Source organism: Vidua macroura, chromosome 2 (genome assembly GCF_024509145.1).
Source record: "Vidua macroura isolate BioBank_ID:100142 chromosome 2, ASM2450914v1, whole genome shotgun sequence".
Classification (NCBI taxonomy): Eukaryota; Metazoa; Chordata; class Aves; order Passeriformes; family Viduidae; genus Vidua; species Vidua macroura.
This window is the reverse complement of record NC_071572.1, coordinates 942,892-962,967: the sequence shown is the minus strand read 5'-3', so window position 1 is coordinate 962,967 and position 20,076 is coordinate 942,892. Positions and strand designations below refer to the sequence as shown.

The following is a 20,076-nucleotide window of genomic DNA, read 5'->3' as shown; positions in this document are numbered from 1 at the left end:
TTGAAACCAAATTAAATCTCACTTGGAACTGTGAGATCGTGCTTGGAACATCCATGGTTCCCCCTCAGGTTCTTTTTCTGTGTGTGGGTTTTTTTTTCTTTTTTATAATGCTGAATTCACACGTGATTTCTGTGTGTTACTGGGGCTTGATACTCTGCAACTGCTGTTTTCCACAGCAGATCAATTCTTCTGTCACACAGAGTGTTTTCCAGAATTCCATTGAATTCTCATGTGCAGTCCCCTGGAATATCAAATCTAAAGGTTTTACCTATCTAATCAAAGCTTTTTTAGTATTTGGGGAAGCCAGCCTGAAAGACAGGATGTGGGCAGGGTGCTTCATGCCCTTCATCCTGTATCCCTGCAGGATTTGTTGGGAATGTTCTCTCCAGGGTTTGGGGGAAGCCACGTGTGGTGTTTGCCTGTTCAGGCAGGTGTGTTTGGATGGGTCTTAATATTCTGCATGTTTTATTTAGAAGTGGTCTAACAGCTTCCTGAACTGTCAGCAATGAAATGAATTTCAAAGGAAGACTCACAGAAAACTCTCCAGGTTCTGAAGTAGGTGAGCAAAACACGACACTTAGTCCTCTGGTAGCCTGACTTGGGCCCTGGCACAGGGTGCCCAGAGCAGCTGGGGCTGCCCCTGGATCCCTGGCAGTGCCCAAGGCCAGGTTGGACACTGGGGCTGGAGCAGCCTGGCACAGTGGGAGGTGTCCCTGCCATGGCAGGGGTGGCACTGGGTGGGCTTTAGGCTCCCTCCCAGTGCAGTCTTTCTGGGATTCTGGGATTTCTGGCTTCAGCTCTGCCATGCCTGTCTGTGTTTCAGGAACTTTTGCCTCCTTTTCCATGGTGGTTGTTAGGAACCTCCCCAGAGTTCCCTGGCAGGTTCTAGTGCAGGTTGTCCCGAGGTGTTGCATTTCCTCCTCAGCCTGCAGGATTTGCTCTCTTGCCCAGTTTCTTTGTCTCATTCCAACCTGATTCTCCCAGCTGGTAGCTCCAGTTCCTGGAGGATTTTAACAGTGCTCTGACCCTGTCCTGGCTGCTGGCAGCCAGGATTTGGGAGGCCCCTGCAAGCCCTCATTTGAGGCTCTTAAACAGGAACCTTTCAGAAGGCTGAGGGAATGATCTCAGGATTGGAAGATGCTGATTTTTCTGCTGGGCCCGATTCAAAAATCTTTCTCCTTTGTTCATGTCCTGAAAGAACAAGAGGTGCTGCTTGGTTTTTTTTTCCTCCTTTCTTCCTACTCCTTGAGCATTCCAATTCCCAGCTGTCCAAGCAATGATTAAAAGGGCCACAGACAAACATATACCCCAATACTTGTGTTATTCCTTCATTTGTCCTCATGTCATTGAAATAATTAGTGAGATTCTTCAGGGCTGGAAGCCATGAGCTGTTGCCATATAGAGCTCCTGTAGCTTGAAAGTTGTCATGGATAATGTTTGCTGGAGAATTACAAACAAAAAGGGAAAAGAACAGAAGTGTGTGAGTAAATGGCCTCTTAAATATAGAGTGTGAGGGCATTCTTGCTGGGGGCCTTAGTTGAGGATTATTTGCTGCTGCTGTTTCCTCCTTTAAACATATGAAGTGGCTTTTTTTTTTTAATGGACTTTTTTTTTTTTCTTGTGTAATTTGGGGTTTCCTGCTTGAAAGTTGCACCAGTCCAGCTGAACATTTGGAGGAGTGCTGAGTGCTTGGGTTCTCACACTGTCAGCAGCAGCATTTAATCAGATGAGAAATGAGGCATGTTCATGTAGTTTTATCTCTAAGGGTACTGAATTATTCATTTCTGTGAGAAAGCAAAGTGGATTTGATGTAATAAGTGCTCCATGGGGCCTGGTCTGGCTGGTCACAGCTTGGGAACTGAACATACCACCTGGAAAATGCTGTGGATCATCCTTGGCACGTTCAGTGCCTCTGTTGGTTCTGCATTAGGAAAGTACAAAGTGCTGCACTTGGGTTGGGACAGCCCCTGGCACCAGTCCAGGCTGGGATGAGCAGATGGAGCAGCCCTGGGAGAGCTGGACCTGCCCCAGCCCAGAGCCCCCAGTGCCCTGGGCTGAGCCCAGCTGGGGATCAGGAGAGGGATTGGGACTGGGATTGGGACTGGGATTGGGACTGGGATTGGGATTGGGATTGTGTCCCCTCAGGTGAGAGCCCACCTGCAGAGCTGCCCCAGCCCTGTCCCAGCCCAGGGAGGAGCTGGAGCTGCTGCAGAGAGCCCAGAGGAGGCTCCAGGATGAGCAGAGGGCTGGAGCAGCTCTGCTGGGAGGAAAGGCTGGCACAGCTGGCATTGTTCACCTGCACAGGAGAAGCTTTGGGCTGAGCTCAGGGTGGCCTTGCAGGGCCTGGAGGAGCCCCAGGAAAGCTGGAGAGAGACAATTTCCAGGGGATGCAGGGACAGGACACAGGGAATGGCCTCAAAGTGAAAAATTGCAGGTTTAGATCAGATATTAGGAAAAATTTCCCCCCTGTGAGGGTGGGCAGGCCCTGGCACAGGGTGCCCAGAGCAGCTGGGGCTGCCCCTGGATCCCTGGCAGTGCCCCAGGCCAGGTTGGACACTGGGGCTGGAGCAGCCTGGCACAGTGGGAGGTGTCCCTGCCATGGCAGGGGATGAGCTTTGAGGTCCTTTCCAAACCATTTTCTGATTCTGTGTATTAATTTTCCTGGTGTCAGTGGTAGTTGAGTGTTATTACCCTTTCCTTTCCCCAAAGAGGGACAAGTTAATTTTGAGGCAAATTTCAGATACCTTCCTTTGCAAGCAGCCAACTCTTCACCCCAGCAAGTTCATTTTGGTTTTTCTCTTCACTGCAAGCACCACTAAACACCTGTGGTACTTTTCAGGAGAATTGCCAACTTCACTGTTGATTTTGAGAAAGGTTTTTTTGACTGATGAAGGTTTGATTGTAAGTGCTTCAGTATAGGGTGGTTTTGAACAGTTGAAATATTGACAACTTAATTTTTCCTGTAAAATATCTTTAGGTTACACTTCTGCAGGCAAGTGACTGCCATAAACTCTTGCTTGCTGTTTCGGAAGGTAATGATTGATGAAGTTGTGGATTCATCATTAGAATGCCAGTTTTCATTTTGAGCTCTCAACTCAGAAGGCAAATAACAGAAATGTATTTTTAGTGTGCAGAGTTTATTTTGGAGATGTTGGCAGTTGCCAGCTCGTGGAGAATGCTGTGCTGTGCTGGAGCCAGGAGCTGAGCAGTTCCTGCTGACTGCAGTGCCAGCTGGGAGAGCCTCTGCCCCTCACGCTGCCCCAGCCCTGCTGGGGCCTTGGTTTGGTGCTGCAGCAAGTGGCCCCTGAGCCATCTCCTGCTGGAGTCACAAGACTGCTGCCAAGGCAAATTGCCCCTATTTTTAACAAGCCAGATGGAGAAATAAAGGAATCCTGATCCACAGTCAGGAGTGACAGCAGCTTCTGAAATCACCTGGATGAATGTGGATTGTTGGGTTTAATCCACTGCTGCAAGTGTGAGCTATAAATTGTGCCACGTGTTCCTCCTGTGCTATAAGTTGTACAAACCTTTCATATCTGTCATTGTCAGGCACTGATCTCTGCTCCCTGTGAGCAGGGACAGGGCCTGAGGGAACAGCTCGAGCTGTCTCAGGGAGGTCTGGGCTCGAGATCAGGAAAAGGTTCCTTCAAAGCTGCTGTCAAGGCAAGTCAGACCCTAAAGGAAACTTCTGTCTTCAGATCATTGCTCTGTGGTGGGTGTAGCACCGTGTTCTGAGCAGGTTTGATCTCTGCCCAGAGGTGTGAACCTTGGAAAGCTCAGTCTTTGGGAGGTTTGACTGGAGTGCTGTAAGAGCTGTGGGAGTTGGAGGGAGGAAAGGGATGAGTTGTGTTTATATCATGGAGTTGCTGTATCCTGCCCTTCCTGCTCTTCATCATTCCTTGGCTCTCCTCTCCCTGACCTCTCTTTACTATGGTTCATCTCTTCACTTACCTTTTTTCTCTCCCTGCCTTTGCTGAGGAAACATCCTGGCTTGGATCAGCCCCAGTGTGTCCAGCAGGAGCAGGGCAGGGATGGTCCCTCTGGGCTGGCTCTGAGAGGCCCCTCGAGGGCTGTGTCCAGTTCTGGTCCTGCAGGAGAGACCTGGAGGGGCTGGAGCATGTCCAGGGCAGGGAAGGGAGCTGGGAAGGGGCTGGAGAATTCCTGAGGGAGCTGGGAAGGGACTGGAGAATCCCTGAGGGAGCTGGGAAGGGACTGGAGAATCCCTGAGGGAGCTGGGAAGGGGCTGAGCCTGGAGCAAAGGAGGCTCAGGGGGGACCTTGTGGCTCTGCACAGCTCCTGCCAGGAGGGGACAGCCAGGACAGGGCTCAGAAAAAGGGACAGGAGGAGAGGGAACGGCCTCAGGCTGGGCCAGGGCAGGCTCAGCTTGGCCAGCAGCAGGAATTTCCCCATGGAAAGGCTGCTCAGGCCTTGGCAGGGGCTGCCCAGGGAGCTTTGCAGTGCCCATCCCTGCAGGTGTCCCTGGAGGTGGCACTCAGAGCTCTGGGCTGGGGACAAGGTGGGCACGGGGCACAGCTGGCACTGCCTGGGCTGGGAGGGCTTTTCCAGCCCTGGGGATTTGGGATTCTCTCCTGGGGATGCAGAGTTCAGGGTGGCTCTGTAGGAACCAGCCTGCTGCCAGCACACAGCATCATTGGTAAGGATCAGGCTGTGACATCCCAGGAGAACAATTTGTGGGTGTACTTGGGCACTGATTATCAGTCAGCATGTTAAAAACTTGCAAATGTGAGGGTTTTAAGGAGGAGGTTTGTTTTCACAGCTGCCTTGGCTTTCTTCTTGAATCAAACTTGAAAGGTTTTTTAGATCTATTATGTTGGGAAATCAGCATCATGTTACAGTTTTGCAACTGGATTTTTTTTCCCAGTGCAAGGCTGCCCCACAACCTTGTAGCAAATTTTCCTGATTACAGGGAACTGCAAACCAGTCGACTTTTGAAGTACCCACAGGGGAGAAATTTGTGAGTTACAGTAAACAAACCTCCCCATGCCACAGATTTGTGACTTACAGTAAATAAACCATTAGCACTAACAACAGCCTTAATGTTCTTATCCTCTTGCAGGAAAGGAATTTTTATCCTGGAAAGACGTATTAAAGTGTTTCGGGACAGGAAAATGACTCTTTTCAGTGTTATTATAACTGTTAACTGTCCAGACTTCCTGGGTCATTTAGAGAAGGACCATAACAAAATTTTCCAGAGCCAGCATGGAAAATGCCTGTGCACATGGTGCTTCTCCCCCAGCCTGCATCCTTCAGAGCATCTCTTCCCTAACTGTTTGATACATGGTTTTTTTGTTTTTTTGTTTTTTTTTAAGACCCTGTCTTCCATATCTAGATTTTTTCCTTGGGGTTCTTGGCTTTGTGTGCATATCCTTGTTCTTTCCTGCATGGCCTGAAATGATTCCCAGCCCTTGGCAGAAATGCAGAGTAGTTGGAGTCACATGGAGAGATCCTCAGTGGTTCAGTGCTGCTGCTGTGGGGCAGAGCTAGAGCTGAAATCTGGCTGTTCTCCCAATAAACTCTTGCCTTGACCTGTAGCTTTGTGTTGAGACAAACCTGAACCTCACTCTCTGTTTGCTTTGGGGAAATCTTCTTCCCTAAATCCTCACCCCTCAAGTCCAGTGAAATACATGGAAAGTCTTCCCTTGTTTTGTGTCTGTTTTGCTCATTTCTTTGCTGGGTCTGAACTTGCCATTACCACTGGTAATGCATCCAGCAGGATTATTCCTGGCCTTGTATCTCAGCATTAGAAGAGAGCAGGGTTGGATGGGATACTGGGAAAAATCCTTCCCTGGCAGGGTGGGCAGGCCCTGGCACAGGGTGCCCAGAGCAGCTGGGGCTGCCCCTGGATCCCTGGCAGTGCCCAAGGCCAGCTTGGACACTGGGGCTGGAGCAGCCTGGCACAGTGGGAGGTGTCCCTGCCCAGGTGCAATGGGATGAGTTTTAGTATCCCTCCCAACCCAAAACATTCAGTGATTCCTTTACCCTGGCCAGGGGTTGAAATTTTTCCAGTTGTTGTTGAGATGCCTGGTTTAGGTGGAACTGCTGGGAAAGCACAGTTGTCACCTGGAAAGCAAGCTTGGCACATGCCTTTACACAGCTCTTTTGTGCCATTTGGATGTACTTGCAGTCAATTAATAATTTATTTAATATAGAAATAGGATTTTTAAGTTGGTTGGTGCCTTTCAAAATGTATGTGTATATGTTCTATATGTATTTACAGTTTGTGTTTTATCGTGCAGACTGTTTGTTCTTTCCCTTACCCCATTGCCTGGTTTTGTGGTCACACCTGGCATGGGTTTGCTCTTGTGTGAGAACTGGTTCTAAGCATTTTGAAGGGAATTGATCTCATGGAAGCAGGAAACCCTTGCTTTGGGATATTCCCTGTCTCATGCAGTGAAGCCCTTTTTGCTTCATTTCCTTAGAGAGTGCTTAAGGATATTTTAAATAGGAGCTCTAGCAATGGAACTGCACCATGGTTAACTCCTTGTTTAGGCTTTATGCAGCCTATGCATTGACAATGTGAGAGAGTCCCTGACCCTCCCTATGAGCTGGTGCCTGCTCAGCCCCCTTTGCAGTGCAAGGAAATCCCTTGATTTTACAAATGCCCAAAGGCCTCTCCTGTCCCTGGGAGAAACAGCCCAGGAAGTTTCTCTGTTTCTCCAACATTTGCATTTCTTCCCTATAAAGCTGCTGTTTCTTGTCTGCTGGACACTTTCTCTTCTTGGCCACCTGTGATCAACCAGTGTTGGAGCAGCAGGGCTAAGTGTGACCAGAAGGAGGGTGAATGACAGAAAGCCTGGTCTAAATGCCACAATTCAAGTCTGTTTGTGCATCTGAAGAGCTCCTCGTGTCCTGCAGGAGTTGAGACAACAGAGCTTGGAAGAAATTCAGAGCCCGATGTCCTTGGGTGGGAGAGAGGAGCTGCCTCAGGCAGTGGTGATGGGGGCTGACACAGCTGCTGAGATGCTGATAAGACCTGGTAGATGCTGAATAATTCTCCTATTAAATGACTGGTTAGAAATTCTGCTTCCCAGATCTGCACCAGCAGAGCCCTGCACTTATGTAACTGCGAGAGTTCAGGAGAGCAGCTGCTTGCAGGGGACAGAGTGACCTCCCTGAGTCCTTCAGAGGACAGAGCCTTTGCTTTCATCACCAGCTGGAGCCTCTCCCTGCCCTGCCAGACCTTTTATCTGCTGGATGTGCCTCGGAGCAGGGGAGAGGGAATGGACAGCACATCCTGAACTCCCTGACTCGGCACTTGTGCTGACTCAGGCCTTTTTCTTCCTTCCTACCCTTCCTCCAGCAGAGCTGTTACTTAGTGGCAGAGTTGAGAGATGGGGAAGGTGAAGTGAAACAACTCAAGAATAGCCGATTTTCTTTTTTTTTTTTTTTTTTTTTTTCATTGTCCTCATTTCAAAGGATCAGCTCTAAAGTTGAGACAAGCACGTGGATTTTCACAGCATAGCTATGTGGGATTAGGTCAGGCCTACGAGTGATTAAAACTTGGGCTGGAAAGCACCACTGCTGTCCAAGCCAGACTTAACAGCTCTGAACTATTCCCTGGGCTGCCCTAATTCCTTTAAAAACATCCAGCTGGATTGAAACATGGGAGTTCCTGCAGAGCTGTGTCATGGGCATCTGTAGGAAAGGGAGGGAAGAAGTTTATGAGCCACTTCCCAGAATATTTCCATGATCTTCTTGACTTGGATGTGCTGCAGCAGTGTCCCCCTTGCTGCAGGAGGTGGCCTGAGGTAGGTGGAATAAGTGTGAGAGTCGAAGCAGGAGTAAGGAAAGGGATAATCTGCAAAAAGCCATGTAATTATTTATTCTCTAACCCAATTGGGGTGGTTCTTGCAGAGGCACTAACTGAAGGAACAAGGTGAGGACTGGAGAGGTCAGAAATGTGGCAAGGGGAAAATGCCCACAGAAGTGATCCAGGGCTGCACTGGGCTTTCAAAGCAGCTGTGCTCTGCCCTCTGAAAGCTGGAGTTAAAGAGTTAAGGGTGGCCAGGTTAAAGGTGTGATGTGACTGTCAGACTGCTCTTAGAATAATGTACTCCCATAAAATTAGGATAAAACTGGCACTGAGGGGTTACAGAGCACTCAGACTCAGCCAAGGCTGGACTCAGGGCTTTGGCCACTCTTCTCTTTTGTTCCAAGAGTCTCCTGAGTGCCACTGCTTAGGGATCCTGGAGCCATGGACACAGCTGGATGGACAGCTTGGAAATAAAGCATAACTGTCTTCAGTTTATGGGATGGAAATACCAGAACCCATCTGCTTTACCTGCTTCTCTTGGTATTCATGGAGTCATGATGGGTGAGGTTGGGAGGGACCACAGCGGCCACTCGGTGCCACCTCCCTGCTCCAGCAGGGCCATCCCAGAGCACAGAGCACAGGGCTGTGTCCAGGTGGCTCTGGAATATCCCAGGGAGGAGAGTCCAGCCCCTCGCTGGGCTCTGCTCCAGCTCAGTCCCTGCCCAGGGCAGCAGTTCTGCCTCCTGGGCAGGAATTGCTGGGCTCAGCCCCTGCCCGGGGCTCTGGGGCCATTGCTGGGCCTGGAGCAGAGCCTGGGGCTGCTCTGCCCTCCTGCACACTGGGACACACTGGGACAGACTGGGACAAACACACAGGGACAGACTGGGACAGACTGGGACACACAGGGACAGACTGACTGGGACACACTGGGACACACTGGGACACACTGGGACAGACTGACTGGGACAGACTGACTGGGACAGACTGGGACAGACACACAGGGACAGACTGGGACAGACTGACTGGGACAGACACACAGGGACAGACTGGGACAGACACACTGGGACAGACACACTGGGACAGAATGGGACAGACACACAGGGACAGACACACAGGGACAGACTGGGACAGACTGGGACAGACACACAGGGACAGACTGGGACAGACAGACACACAGGGACAGACAGGGACAGACTGGGACAGACACCCAGGAACAGACTGGGACAGATACCCAGGGACACCCAGGAACAGACTGGGACAGACACACAGGGACAGACTGGGACAGATGGACAGGGACAGACTGGGACACACAGGGACAGACAGACAGCCAGGGACACACAGGGACAGACAGACAGCCAGGGACAGATGGACACACAGGGACAGCCAGGGACACCCAGGGACAGACGGACAGCCAGGGACAGATGGACACACAGGGACAGCCAGGACAGCCAGGGCTGAGGCCCCTCTCACTGGGGCCCCTCTCCAGGCTGAGCAGCCCCAGCTCCCTCAGCCTCTCCTGGGCACGGGGGTGCTCCAGGCCCTTGCTCAGCTCTGCTGGATCTGCTCTGGGAGCTCCAGGTCTGTCAGACAAAACAGACTTGGAGATGCAAGGGCACACAACACTCACATCCAGCAGAGTATCCTGCACTTCCTTGTCCTCCTTTCCAGATCATTCTTGAAGCTAATGTCAGGCTGCCATTAAGGTTGGTGTAGTTGTGCAAATATTCCCAGCTTCCTAATTCTTGTCTTCCAGATTTTTGGGTTCAGTACTTGTTTTGAAGGAGGAGGAGTCAGAAATTGCCCACTGCCATTGTGTTAATGATGGTTTTAAACACACTCCCCCAAACAAGCAAAATGAGGTCACTGCTGCACCTGTGTGAGTAAAGACAACTTTAAAAAAATCAACAAATTGTAGCACTGAGAAACTCCTGGAATTCCTGATTTACAGGGTCTTATGGTTCTGAATGAAGCCAACAGCTATTAAACTGAAAATAAAACACTTATTTCTTATTAAGGGGTTCAGAAACAGTTGAGTGATACGCTGGCTTTTAATTGTGTTAAATCTTTTAAAATGAGAGTCAGTCACCTCTTGAACAGGGTGCTGCAGTCCAGTCACAGTTCACTTGGGACTGGAATTGCTGGAGGAGCCCATGTGTGAGAGATCCTGGGATCCCTGGGGCTGGAAAAGCCCTCCCAGCCCATGCAGTGCCAGCTGTGCCCACCTTATCCCCTCCTGTCCCTGTTCCCCTCTGGCTGCCCCCCCTGTCAGGCAGATGATCTTTAAGGTCCCTCCCAAGCCAACCCATTCCACGATTCTGGGATGCAGAAGTGACTTCTCAGCAGTTTGATCATTGCCACAGCTGTTGAAAATTGTTTGCAGTGGGGAGGTGCTTTGTTAATCTCTTCTGGGTGCTTCATACAAAATAGAGGAAATGGCAAGACTTGACATTTGTGAAGGTTTTTACTTTCCTGTAAGGAACAGAAACCCTGGAAAGTTTTGCAAAGTGGTGACTGAGTTATAATCTGATCTCCAAAGAGTCAGAATTCCCTGAATATCTTAAAATGCTTTTGTTTTCCAACATTGTTCCAGACTTACCAGGCTTTGCTAAACCTCTCTGAGTCCCTTGACTGATCTTGGTCTAGAGGCTTTCCCACAGAACATCTGCAAACCCCAAACCCTGCTGTCAGCCTGGGACACTCATGTGATGTCCTGCTTGGGGGATTTTGTTGTCATTTGGAATTCTTGGAGGATGTTGGGACTTTATCTGGTTGGGTTTGTCTCTTTTTCCTGTGGGAGGAGGAAGGTGACTGATAAGTGGCCTCAGGAATTAATTCTGGCATTCAGATCGAGAATTATCTCATGAGGAATTGTTTAGGAATAGAAATGCTGGGTTGCATTTTAGGGAAAACAAAACCAGGATCTTTCTTGTGTGAAACGTATCTGTATAAAGACACAGCACTGAAACAGCTCAATTATTCTTAATTTATACCTCCTGTGGTTTTATTGCAGTTTTCTCTGTAAACATGACCTCAGCAGAGCACAGATAACTTAAAATAGAAACTCTAATAAAGTTCTGAGCCATATTTTTAAAGTCCATATAGAATACACTGTGAAAGGAATTTTCATCTTTGTCTGACTCCTAGGAATAAATGTTTTTACTGGAGTTATCTTCAACCTGCTCATTTTTTTGAGGTAAAAGCTTTAAACATCAGTACTTAAATTTAGACATGGTCTGGGATTTTATATATGTGGAGTTTTCTCTACATGGTTCAGTTTTACCTTTATGTTTTACCTTTATTCTAGGGTTACAGTTAGGTTATCTATCTATCTATCTATCTATATAACCTAATATGTATTATATATATAAACTATATATATAAAACCTATATATATTTATATATATATATAATATATAACCTATATATATAAAAACACTGCTTGTGTATAGAGTACTGGTTTATGAGAAGAAGTAATTTGGAGTGAGAATCAAGAACTTAGGTATTTCTGAGCTTAGCTACAGCAGTGTAAGGTGGAAGAGAAAGCCCTGACAGCTGAGCAATGTTTCTCATTAGTTCTCATTAGTGTCTATAAAGATAATGGTGCAGGTGATAAAGTTCCAGTTGTACCTAATCTAAAGTGGTGCTGCTGGAATGCCTCGTTGCTGGTGTTTGTTGTTCACTTTCCATCCCTGTGCCAGGGGACATCTCATCAGGCTTGGGGAAAGGCTCCTTGTGCTCTGAGCTCCATGGGAAACCGTGGATGGGGAGGCTGTGGAGTTTCCTCTAGTGCAAGGTGTCCTTGGCAAGGGACAAGCGAAGGGGTGCAACTGGATGGGCTTTAAGGTCCCTCCCAGCCCAAACCATTCCATGATTCTGTGATTTCACTCCCAGACTTTTTGGGCTTTCCCCCTCCCAGGTGACACAGAGGTCAGCCCCAGAAGCCAGGAGATGTTTGGTGCAACTGGAACAACTTTCACAACCAGGGCCTTTCTGCCAGCCCAGAACAGCACAGGCCAAGGACCCTGAGCAGGGGGAAATCACAGAGAGCAGCTGTGGAATGGTGCTGGGAGCATTTCCCATTATTGATCCCCTGCAGTGCCATTGATCTGTCACTGCTCTCCTGACCTGGGAACACCAACACGCTCCAGTGCCCCACAGACCTGCCAGGAGGGGACAGCCAGGGGGGCTGGACTCTGCTCCAGGGAACAGGGACAGGAGGAGAGGGAACGGCCTCAGGCTGGGCCAGGGCAGGCTCAGCTTGGCCAGCAGCAGGAATTTCCCCATGGAAAGGCTGCTCAGGCCTTGGCAGGGGCTGCCCAGGGAGCTTTGCAGTGCCCATCCCTGCAGGTGTCCCCTGGAGGTGGCACTCAGAGCTCTGGGCTGGGGACAAGGTGGGCACGGGGCACAGCTGGGACTGCCTGGGCTGGGAGGGCTTTTCCAGCCTCAGGGATCCTTGGTGGAGAGAGGACCTGTGGGATGGCTGCTGTGGGCACCACGCTGGGAATTGAAAGCTGGAATATTTGCCTTTTCTGGAGGGTTGGGAAGTACAGAACTCGTGACTGACCCCAGTGTTCAGTGGTTTATACCCTGTGGGCGAGATGTGGGTCTCTGCTGTTCAGGGAAGAAGGGCTTTATGTAGGAAGGAGCTGTTTAATGTTGGATTGGTTTGGCAAATCCCAGTGCAGCCGTGGCTTACGCTCTTTGATGACAGGCAAAGTTGAGCAGCTCAAAATTCCTTGTTGTGCTCTCCAAAAGAAGGATGAAGTATCAGTTGCATCTCCTGACTGTGGTGCAGAAGGCACCCTTTGAGGCAGTGTTGGTCACGTTTCATTGCTGGCATGGCTGTGCTGGTGTGGCCATCCTGGGCTGCCTTCCCCAGGGAGCTGTGTGCACTCCACTGCTTCCCCTGCTCGTCTCCCCTTCTTCCTGTTTGCATCATTCCTGAACTCATTGGTCAGCAGCAACTGAATTTAGCAGAGTTCAAAAAATTGCTGAGGTGTCCAGGTTTATACAGATCTCAGTGGCTGGAGTGAAATCACAGCTTTCCTGAGGGAAGGACTGGCACAGAGCTCAGCTTATCCAGCCTGGATTTCTGGCAGCTTTCTGGGCGTTTGGTTCCTTCATGATTTTTGTTTTATCCCACTGTGGGTTCTTTCTTGGGGATGCTGGGAGAGACAAGGAAGGCAGAGGAGTGGAGGGAGTGCTGCTGTGGAACTGGTAGAGACTGGAGAATGTGGAAGGCACAGCTAAACAATTGGTTACTGTTTCAAAATAAGGTTGGAAATTCAGATGTCAGTTCTGAGCCCTCACTGAAGTAGAGACCTTGAGGGGTTGAAGAGTGTCCAGGGCAGGGAAGGGAGCTGGGAAGGGGCTGGAGAATTCCTGAGGGAGCTGGGAAGGGGCTGAGCCTGGAGCAAAGGAGGCTCAGGGGGGACCTTGTGGCTCTGCACAGCTCCTGCCAGGAGGGGACAGCCGGGACAGGGCTCAGAAAAAGGGACAGGAGGAGAGGGAACGGCCTCAGGCTGGGCCAGGGCAGGCTCAGCTTGGGCAGCAGCAGGCATTTCCCCATGGAAAGGCTGCTCAGGCCTTGGCAGGGGCTGCCCAGGGAGCTTTGCAGTGCCCATCCCTGCAGGTGTCCCCTGCAGGTGGCACTCAGAGCTCTGGGCTGGGGACAAGGTGGGCACGGGGCACAGCTGGCGCTGCCTGGGCTGGGAGGGCTTTTCCAGCCCCAGGGATCCTGTGCTGGTTTATTTGCCTCACAATACTTTACATGTATATGATATTTTATAATAAAACAACTGTGCCAGATGTTTGTGGGGATAAACAAAACCTGTTCTCCATCCCTGAGCCCTTCAACCCCAAAAACAGAATCACGAAGCGACTTGGGTCAGGATGGACCTCGAAAGACCATCTGGTCCAGCCTTTGGGAGAGAGGCTTGGGGCCCCTGGTGTCACCTCAGTCATGCCCAGTGAAAACTGTGCTGATGGGACTCAGGTGATCCATCAGCAATGAGCAGCAAACTCCAGCATATGCCAGCAGGGGAGAGATTTGCCTTTCCCTCACTTTGCTTCCCTGTCTCTCTGTCTGCAGTCAGCTTTGGTTTGGGTTTCAGCCTCTCACATTTAACCACAGTTCTCTGCTCCTTCTCTCCATTCCCCCAGCTGGCTTTGGTTTTTTTCTTGTTTTCTTCTTTTTTTTTTTTTAACCCTCTGGAAATTCTTTGGAATAGTTTCTGCTTTCCTTGGCATCCAGCACGGGGCTGGTGTTCAGACTTCCCACTGCCTCTCCTCTTCCTCCTGTGTTCAAGGTAAAGGGGAGACAATTCCTTTGGAATCCTGGGCAGTCTGTGGAGGAGGCTCTTCCCTGAAGGGCTGAGCACTGTAAATGCTCTGCTGCTTCCCCTTGTGCTAGAAAGGAACAGATAACATGGAAACTGCCCGGGCTGTGAGAGGGGGGACTTCAGGGGAATCTGCTTTTGAGTTTTCCCACTTTTTCATTTTTTTTTTTTTTTTTTTTTTGTCTGTTTGTTTTTTGGTTTGGTTTGTGGCTTTTTTTCTTTAAGTTTCATTTTGTTTTAGTTTTCTTTTTGCTTGTTTGGATTTTTTATTTGGTTGGGTTTTTTTTTTTTTTGTTTGTTTTTTGGGGGTTTTTTTCCTCTTTTTTTTTCTTCTCCTTTGCCCCCTTTTTTTTTCCTCTTCTTTTTTTTTTCCTTTTATTTTTTTCCTCAAGGTTTCCTTGCAGTCATAAAACCCAGCAGCATCACTGAGTTCTTTCCCACAGCAGAGAACAATAAGAAAACATAGGCAAAGATAAAAGTGCTGATCTTTCAGCACTTCAGGAATGCTTTTGGGAGAGCCCCACAGCTCAGGGAGCTCGTTCTGAACCCTTGGATCTCTGCACCTGGAATTTGAAATTTTTGGGATAACACTTGATGTGCAGGGAGCAGCATCAGCTGCTTGCCCTGGCCTGGGCACAGGGCTTTGGAGTCACCTGCTTGGCCAAAAAAAAAAAAAAAAAAAAAAAAGAGGAGGAAAAAGAGTCAGGATTGTGTCCATCATTCCCTAAATTCCAACTGCTGGGGAGCCTGGCTGGCAAAAGTGCCAGGGGTTTGTGCAGGGACATCTGGGGAGGGGATACAGAGGAGGTTCCCAAGTTGGAAACCAGAAGAGAATGTGGGAAGTGTGAAAGGGGGATGGGGAGGGGAGCAAACAGCAATTCAGACAAAAGGAAATTGTTGGTGCAAGTGAATGCCTTTTCTTAGGGATATTGATAAATTTCTGCTGCTGTTCAAGCAGCCTAAATTATTCTCCTGATTCTGTTCCCCTTTGCCTTTCTGCTGTTGCCTGGAAGACACGAGTGGAATCTCACAGGACAAGAGGCCATGGCTCATTGTTGTGCAGCTCCGGTGCTGGTCATTGTCCCCTGGCTCAGGCAGCTCATGTCAGCCTTTGTGTGCAGCAAGAAAAATGTTTTTCCTTTTCTGTGTCCAGCTGAAATTTGGAGCCTGTGGGGTGGCTTTGTTGGCAGAGCCAGTGGTGCTCTCCTGGAGGCTCCACTGCACCTTGGGCACTTGGTGCTCCTCAGGTCTGGGGCTGGGCTGGGGACAAAGCAGGACACAGAGTTTAATCTTTATCATGTGTACGGTTTAAAACAAAGGGACCCTGAGCAAGGCAGGGCATTTGCTGTCAGCAATAAAAACCAGATCACTGATGCTGGGTTGCAGCACTTGGAAATGGAGCCAGTTTTCCTCCTAAGCAGGAGTTGTGACACTCAGGAAAGTCACGGAGCCTGGAGCAGCATCCCTGGGATCTGACTGAGCTCTGCCCTCACTCCATCTCTGGCTATTTATAAAGAAATACTTATTTATAAATAAAGGCTGGTATTGAGGCCATTCTTAAAGCAGAACTGAAATGTAGCTGTTTGCTGGTAAGAAGATGCTCTCATAGATGCACAGGGAAGTGCAAAAATGAGACACTGAGTTTTGTATGTCCCAGTTGATGTGGGAAGTATTGATACAATCCTGCTTCCTCACTACCTTTTTTTTCCCTTGTAGTAATTAATCATACAGAAAATATATGGAAAATGGAAGATACTGTGTTGAATATCTAATTTTTTTTTTCTTTTCCAGGCATCTATTAACAAGCTAAAAGTGACAGAACCATGGCTCAGTTTCCAACACCTTTTGGGGGTAAGTGGTTTCTGATGTGCTCTAAACTGTTCCTGTGTGCAAAAACTTGGCATAAACGTGTTCCTTTCCAAGGGCTTTCTCTAGGGAAGTGTTTTTGTATCTCTCTGAGCTGAGAGTTTCTCTGCTTCGTGGTGGCTCTGCAGACACCTCCCTGGCAGTGGGCACCACCTCATTCTGCTCCACTTGCACTGGAGAAGTGCAGATGCTTTTTCCTTTCAGGGTTCCTGGGCTGGTTAGTTGCTGAAAGGTCCAGCAGATGCCTTTGGGTGATATCACTACCAGTTTTTCCCTTGTTGTCCCATCACCCACATTTAGGTTGGAACACATTTTTTAGCTCTTCATTTGCAACAGGGGAAGTTGCAGCATCTGGAAATGCAGTGGAAAATGCAGGATGGGCCCTGGCAGTGCAGTAGGGACAGGATTTTTTGCTATTCACATGAAATCACAGAATCCCAGCCTGGTTTGGGTTGGGATGCTCACCCCATCCCACCCCTGCCATGGCAGGGACACCTCCCACTGTGCCAGGCTGCTCCAGCCCCAGTGTCCAACCTGGCCTTGGGCACTGCCAGGGATCCAGGGGCAGCCCCAGCTGCTCTGGGCACCTGTGCCAGGGCCTGCCCACCCTGCCAGGGAACAATTCCTGCTGTATAACTCACCCAGATCTCCCCTCTTTGGGTCTGGACCCATCCCTGTCACTCAGTTCCTGAGGAACAGTCCCTCTTCCTTGCAGGCCCCTTCAGGTCCTGGGAATCCACTGGGGAGTTGAGTTCTGCAGCTGATCTGCAGAAGGGTTACAAAAGAGAAATATCAGTGCTGAGACAGAAACTTCTCTGGTTGCACTTACAGGGTGCATGTGGGCAGGCTCAGATGGGATCCTGGGGGGAAGAGGTGCCTTTGCAGGTAAAGGAACTGGAATTTCAGCTCTCTGTGCTCTGGGGGGCAAATGACCCCCACCCTTGGCTTGTTTGAGGAGGCCCAGGATGCTGAGAAATAATTACACTCAGAAATAAAAGAGGGTGATTTTTAGGAAATGTTTCTTATTTCCATTTCTCCATTTCTTTTGAACCAGGCAACCTGGATATCTGGGCTATTACTGTGGAGGAGAGAGCAAAACATGATCAACAGTTCCATAGTCTGAAACCAACTGCTGGATTTATCACTGGTAAACAAAGTTTCCACTTCTAATTTTGTTTAGTTAAATCTTAACTAGTGAGCCTAAATGTGTACAGAGCTGCCTGGGAGGCATATGGGCATCATAATTAGAAAATTTGAGCAGGTATTTCTTATTTTATATCCCATTGTTAAAATATTTTGCCACATCAGCCCTAACTTTTCTGTTATTTTCTGATATTTTCTCTTCCCCATCCTGCTGTGGAAGGGAGTGATGGGTTCTTTGTGCCTGGGGTCAGCTCACCACACTAATATTGTGATAAATAAAAGGTCTGATTAAATAAAGATGTGTCAATTTAACTGAAATCAGGTTTAGAAATTCAGTTTGTACAGCACTGACATCAGCATGGTTGACCTCTTGGAAAGATCTAAATGCAGAACTGATTGAAGCAGTGGGAAGCAAAGCTCCAAATCAAGGAATTGCACTGATCCTAATAAATTTTCATCAAACTTTGGTCTCAAAGGCAATAGGAGGCCTCCTCTTCATTACTTTGTTTTCTTACATTGAATTTTCTTAGTGCTTTGTACATGATCATCAGTCATGGAGTGGGTTGGGCTTCTGTTGCAGATGTTTTTGCCTCCTGACTCCCCGTTCCCTCTGCCAGGTGTTTGGAGCTGGAGCTGAAGCCATGTCCTGTTTATTTTACAGGTGATCAAGCCAGGAACTTTTTTTTCCAATCTGGGTTACCTCAGCCAGTGCTAGCACAGATATGGTGAGTGTGGGGTGGGCACGGGGCTGTGTGTGGGGCACACTGGGGCAGGGCTGAGTCCAGCTGGGGCTGGGCTCTCCTGGGGTTGCCCAGGCTTGGGGCCAGCCCTGCTCAGGCTCTTTGTGGGGATCTGCATCCAGAGGGGGCAGTGCCAGGCTGGTGGATGTGGCTGTGCCCCAGGGCAGGGAGCTCTGCAGGGGGATCTGGGCAGGCTGGAGCCCTGGGCTGGGGTCAGCAGGGACAAGTGCTGGCTCCTGCCCTGGGGTCACCACAGCCCCGTGGAGCACTCCAGTCCTGGGGCACAGGGGCTGGGAATGGCCCTGGGGGTGCTGGTGGCAGTGGCTGGACACGAGCCCAGGGGTGCCCAGGTGGGCAGGAGGCCAATGGCCCTGGGCTGTCCCAGCAAATGGCATTTTGGAAGCTGGCAGTTTCCAACCCTCATTTCAAGCTGCTGAATGCTTTCAGCTCTGTTAAAACTGACTACAGTACAATTACTCAATTGCTAAGCACAGTAATTAATAATAATAATGGGAGAGCCTAGGCAAGACCTGGAGTGTTAGCTACAAAAATGAAGATTGACATATTCTGTTTGCATTGGAGTTGGAGTCCAAGCTTGAAATTGGAAATTTTTGTCACTCCTTGGTGAGTTTAGCCAGATCAAATCTGCTGCCCACTACACAGCACAGACATTCCCACACTGCCAGATTTTCCTGCAGGAATGAAAGTGTTTCTGCTCCAAGTGCTTTGACCCTGCCAGACCTGCACCTGTGTGGAGGGACAGGAGCCAGGGAATGGCTCCCAGTGCCAGAGGGCAGGGCTGGATGGGAGATTGGGAATTGGGAATTGTTCCCTGGCAGGGTGGGCAGGGGCTGGGATGGAGTTCCCAGAGCAGCTGGGGCTGCCCCTGGATCCCTGGCAGTGCCCAAGGCCAGGTTGGACACTGGGGCTGGAGCAGCCTGGCACAGTGGGAGGTGTGGGTTGGGCTGGCACTGGGTGGGCTTTGAGGTCCCTCCCAGCCCAAACCATTCCAGGATTCCATGATTATTCATGGTTTGCATTAATAATATCACTACCAACACAGATACTGGTGTGAGACAGAGAATTAAAACTGATTTTCATTCCAGATTGGGTAAGAGGGATAGAGAACGTTGGAGAAATCTGTTCCCTTTTCCTCTCTGAACTATTTGAGAAGGAGTTTATTGCCATTACAAAAACTTTTCTGGTGCAGTTAAGGGCTGTTAAAGGCAGAATTTTGCTCTGTCAGGAGAAATAGGAGAATTATTTAATTGCTTTGGAAATCTGCATGCCCAGACCTACATGGCTTTTAAATAAAGAGCTTATTTTCTTTTCTGATTATCTTCATCTTACAAATATCAAAGCTGGACTGGTTGTCTTATTTGCTGAAGCCTCAGTGAGTGTTCAAATGTCCCTTTGGAACTTCTCTTGCCTCTGAATTAAACAAGGAAAGAAGTTTTGTCTTAAACAAGACATCCTTTCTCCAAAAATCTTCCATAGGCCTTGGCTTTAAAGAGGTGTTAACAAATCCAAACAGTTGTAAATAGTCTGACTAAGGATCTCTTCCTCTCTGAATTATTCAGTTTTCCAGGCTCTTGAGAGGAAGGGAATCATTCCACTCCCTCTGGAGTTGTCATAGAGACAAGACCTGCACATTTTTGTTAATGAAGCTGAACTAAAACTTATTCAAGCTGCCTTTCTAAATCATAAAGCAGCTCATGGACATTCCTTTCTCTCTGTCTTTTTTTTTTTTTTCTAATAATCTCTGAATTAAAACAAGTAAATATTTAAGTAAAACTCTTTATACAGATCCTTGAGTACTTTGGAGGGGGAGTTCTGGAGTAATGAGCCTGAAATCTCTGAGAGATGGGAGCTGCAGAAAAGTGCTCTTCCATCAGTGTTTGCTCCTGGAATAGCTGGGTTGGGCTTTTGGAGGTGGCATTTGGTTGTTACTGGGAGAGAAGGGGAGCTACAGGATTCCTCAAGGAAGGAGAGTAATTCTGAGTTAAAACAACTTGTAAAACTCTGGAATTAATTTTCTCATCTGAGAAATCCCAGACTAGTTTGGGTTGGGAAGGACCTTAAACCCCATCTCATCCCACCCCTGCCATGGCAGGGACACTTCCACTGTCCCCGGCTGCTCCAGTGTCCAGCCTGGCCTGGGACACTGCCAGGGATGGGAGTCCCTGAGGAAGTGTCTGTCTGGCTGTCTGGGTGT

At 48.9% G+C, this 20,076-nt stretch overlaps 1 protein-coding gene across 6 annotated transcripts in view; it reads left to right on the top strand.

Annotated features, from left to right (window-relative positions):
- Nucleotides 1-20,076, top strand: part of ITSN1 (intersectin 1) — a 106,754-nt gene that overhangs the window by 12,315 nt on the left and 74,363 nt on the right. For 5 of the 6 annotated variants that reach the window (XM_054002248.1, XM_054002262.1, XM_054002242.1 and 2 more), the window contains exons 2-4: nucleotides 15,904-15,963; nucleotides 17,033-17,125; nucleotides 17,783-17,846. In XM_054002248.1, coding sequence (XP_053858223.1) covers nucleotides 15,936-15,963; nucleotides 17,033-17,125; nucleotides 17,783-17,846 — 185 coding nt within the window. In that variant the 5' untranslated portion in view covers nucleotides 15,904-15,935. Of the gene's footprint in view, nucleotides 1-9,623; nucleotides 9,651-15,903; nucleotides 15,964-17,032; nucleotides 17,126-17,782; nucleotides 17,847-20,076 lie in introns of those variants that run through there. The other variant, XM_054002256.1, reaches the window with a different exon arrangement.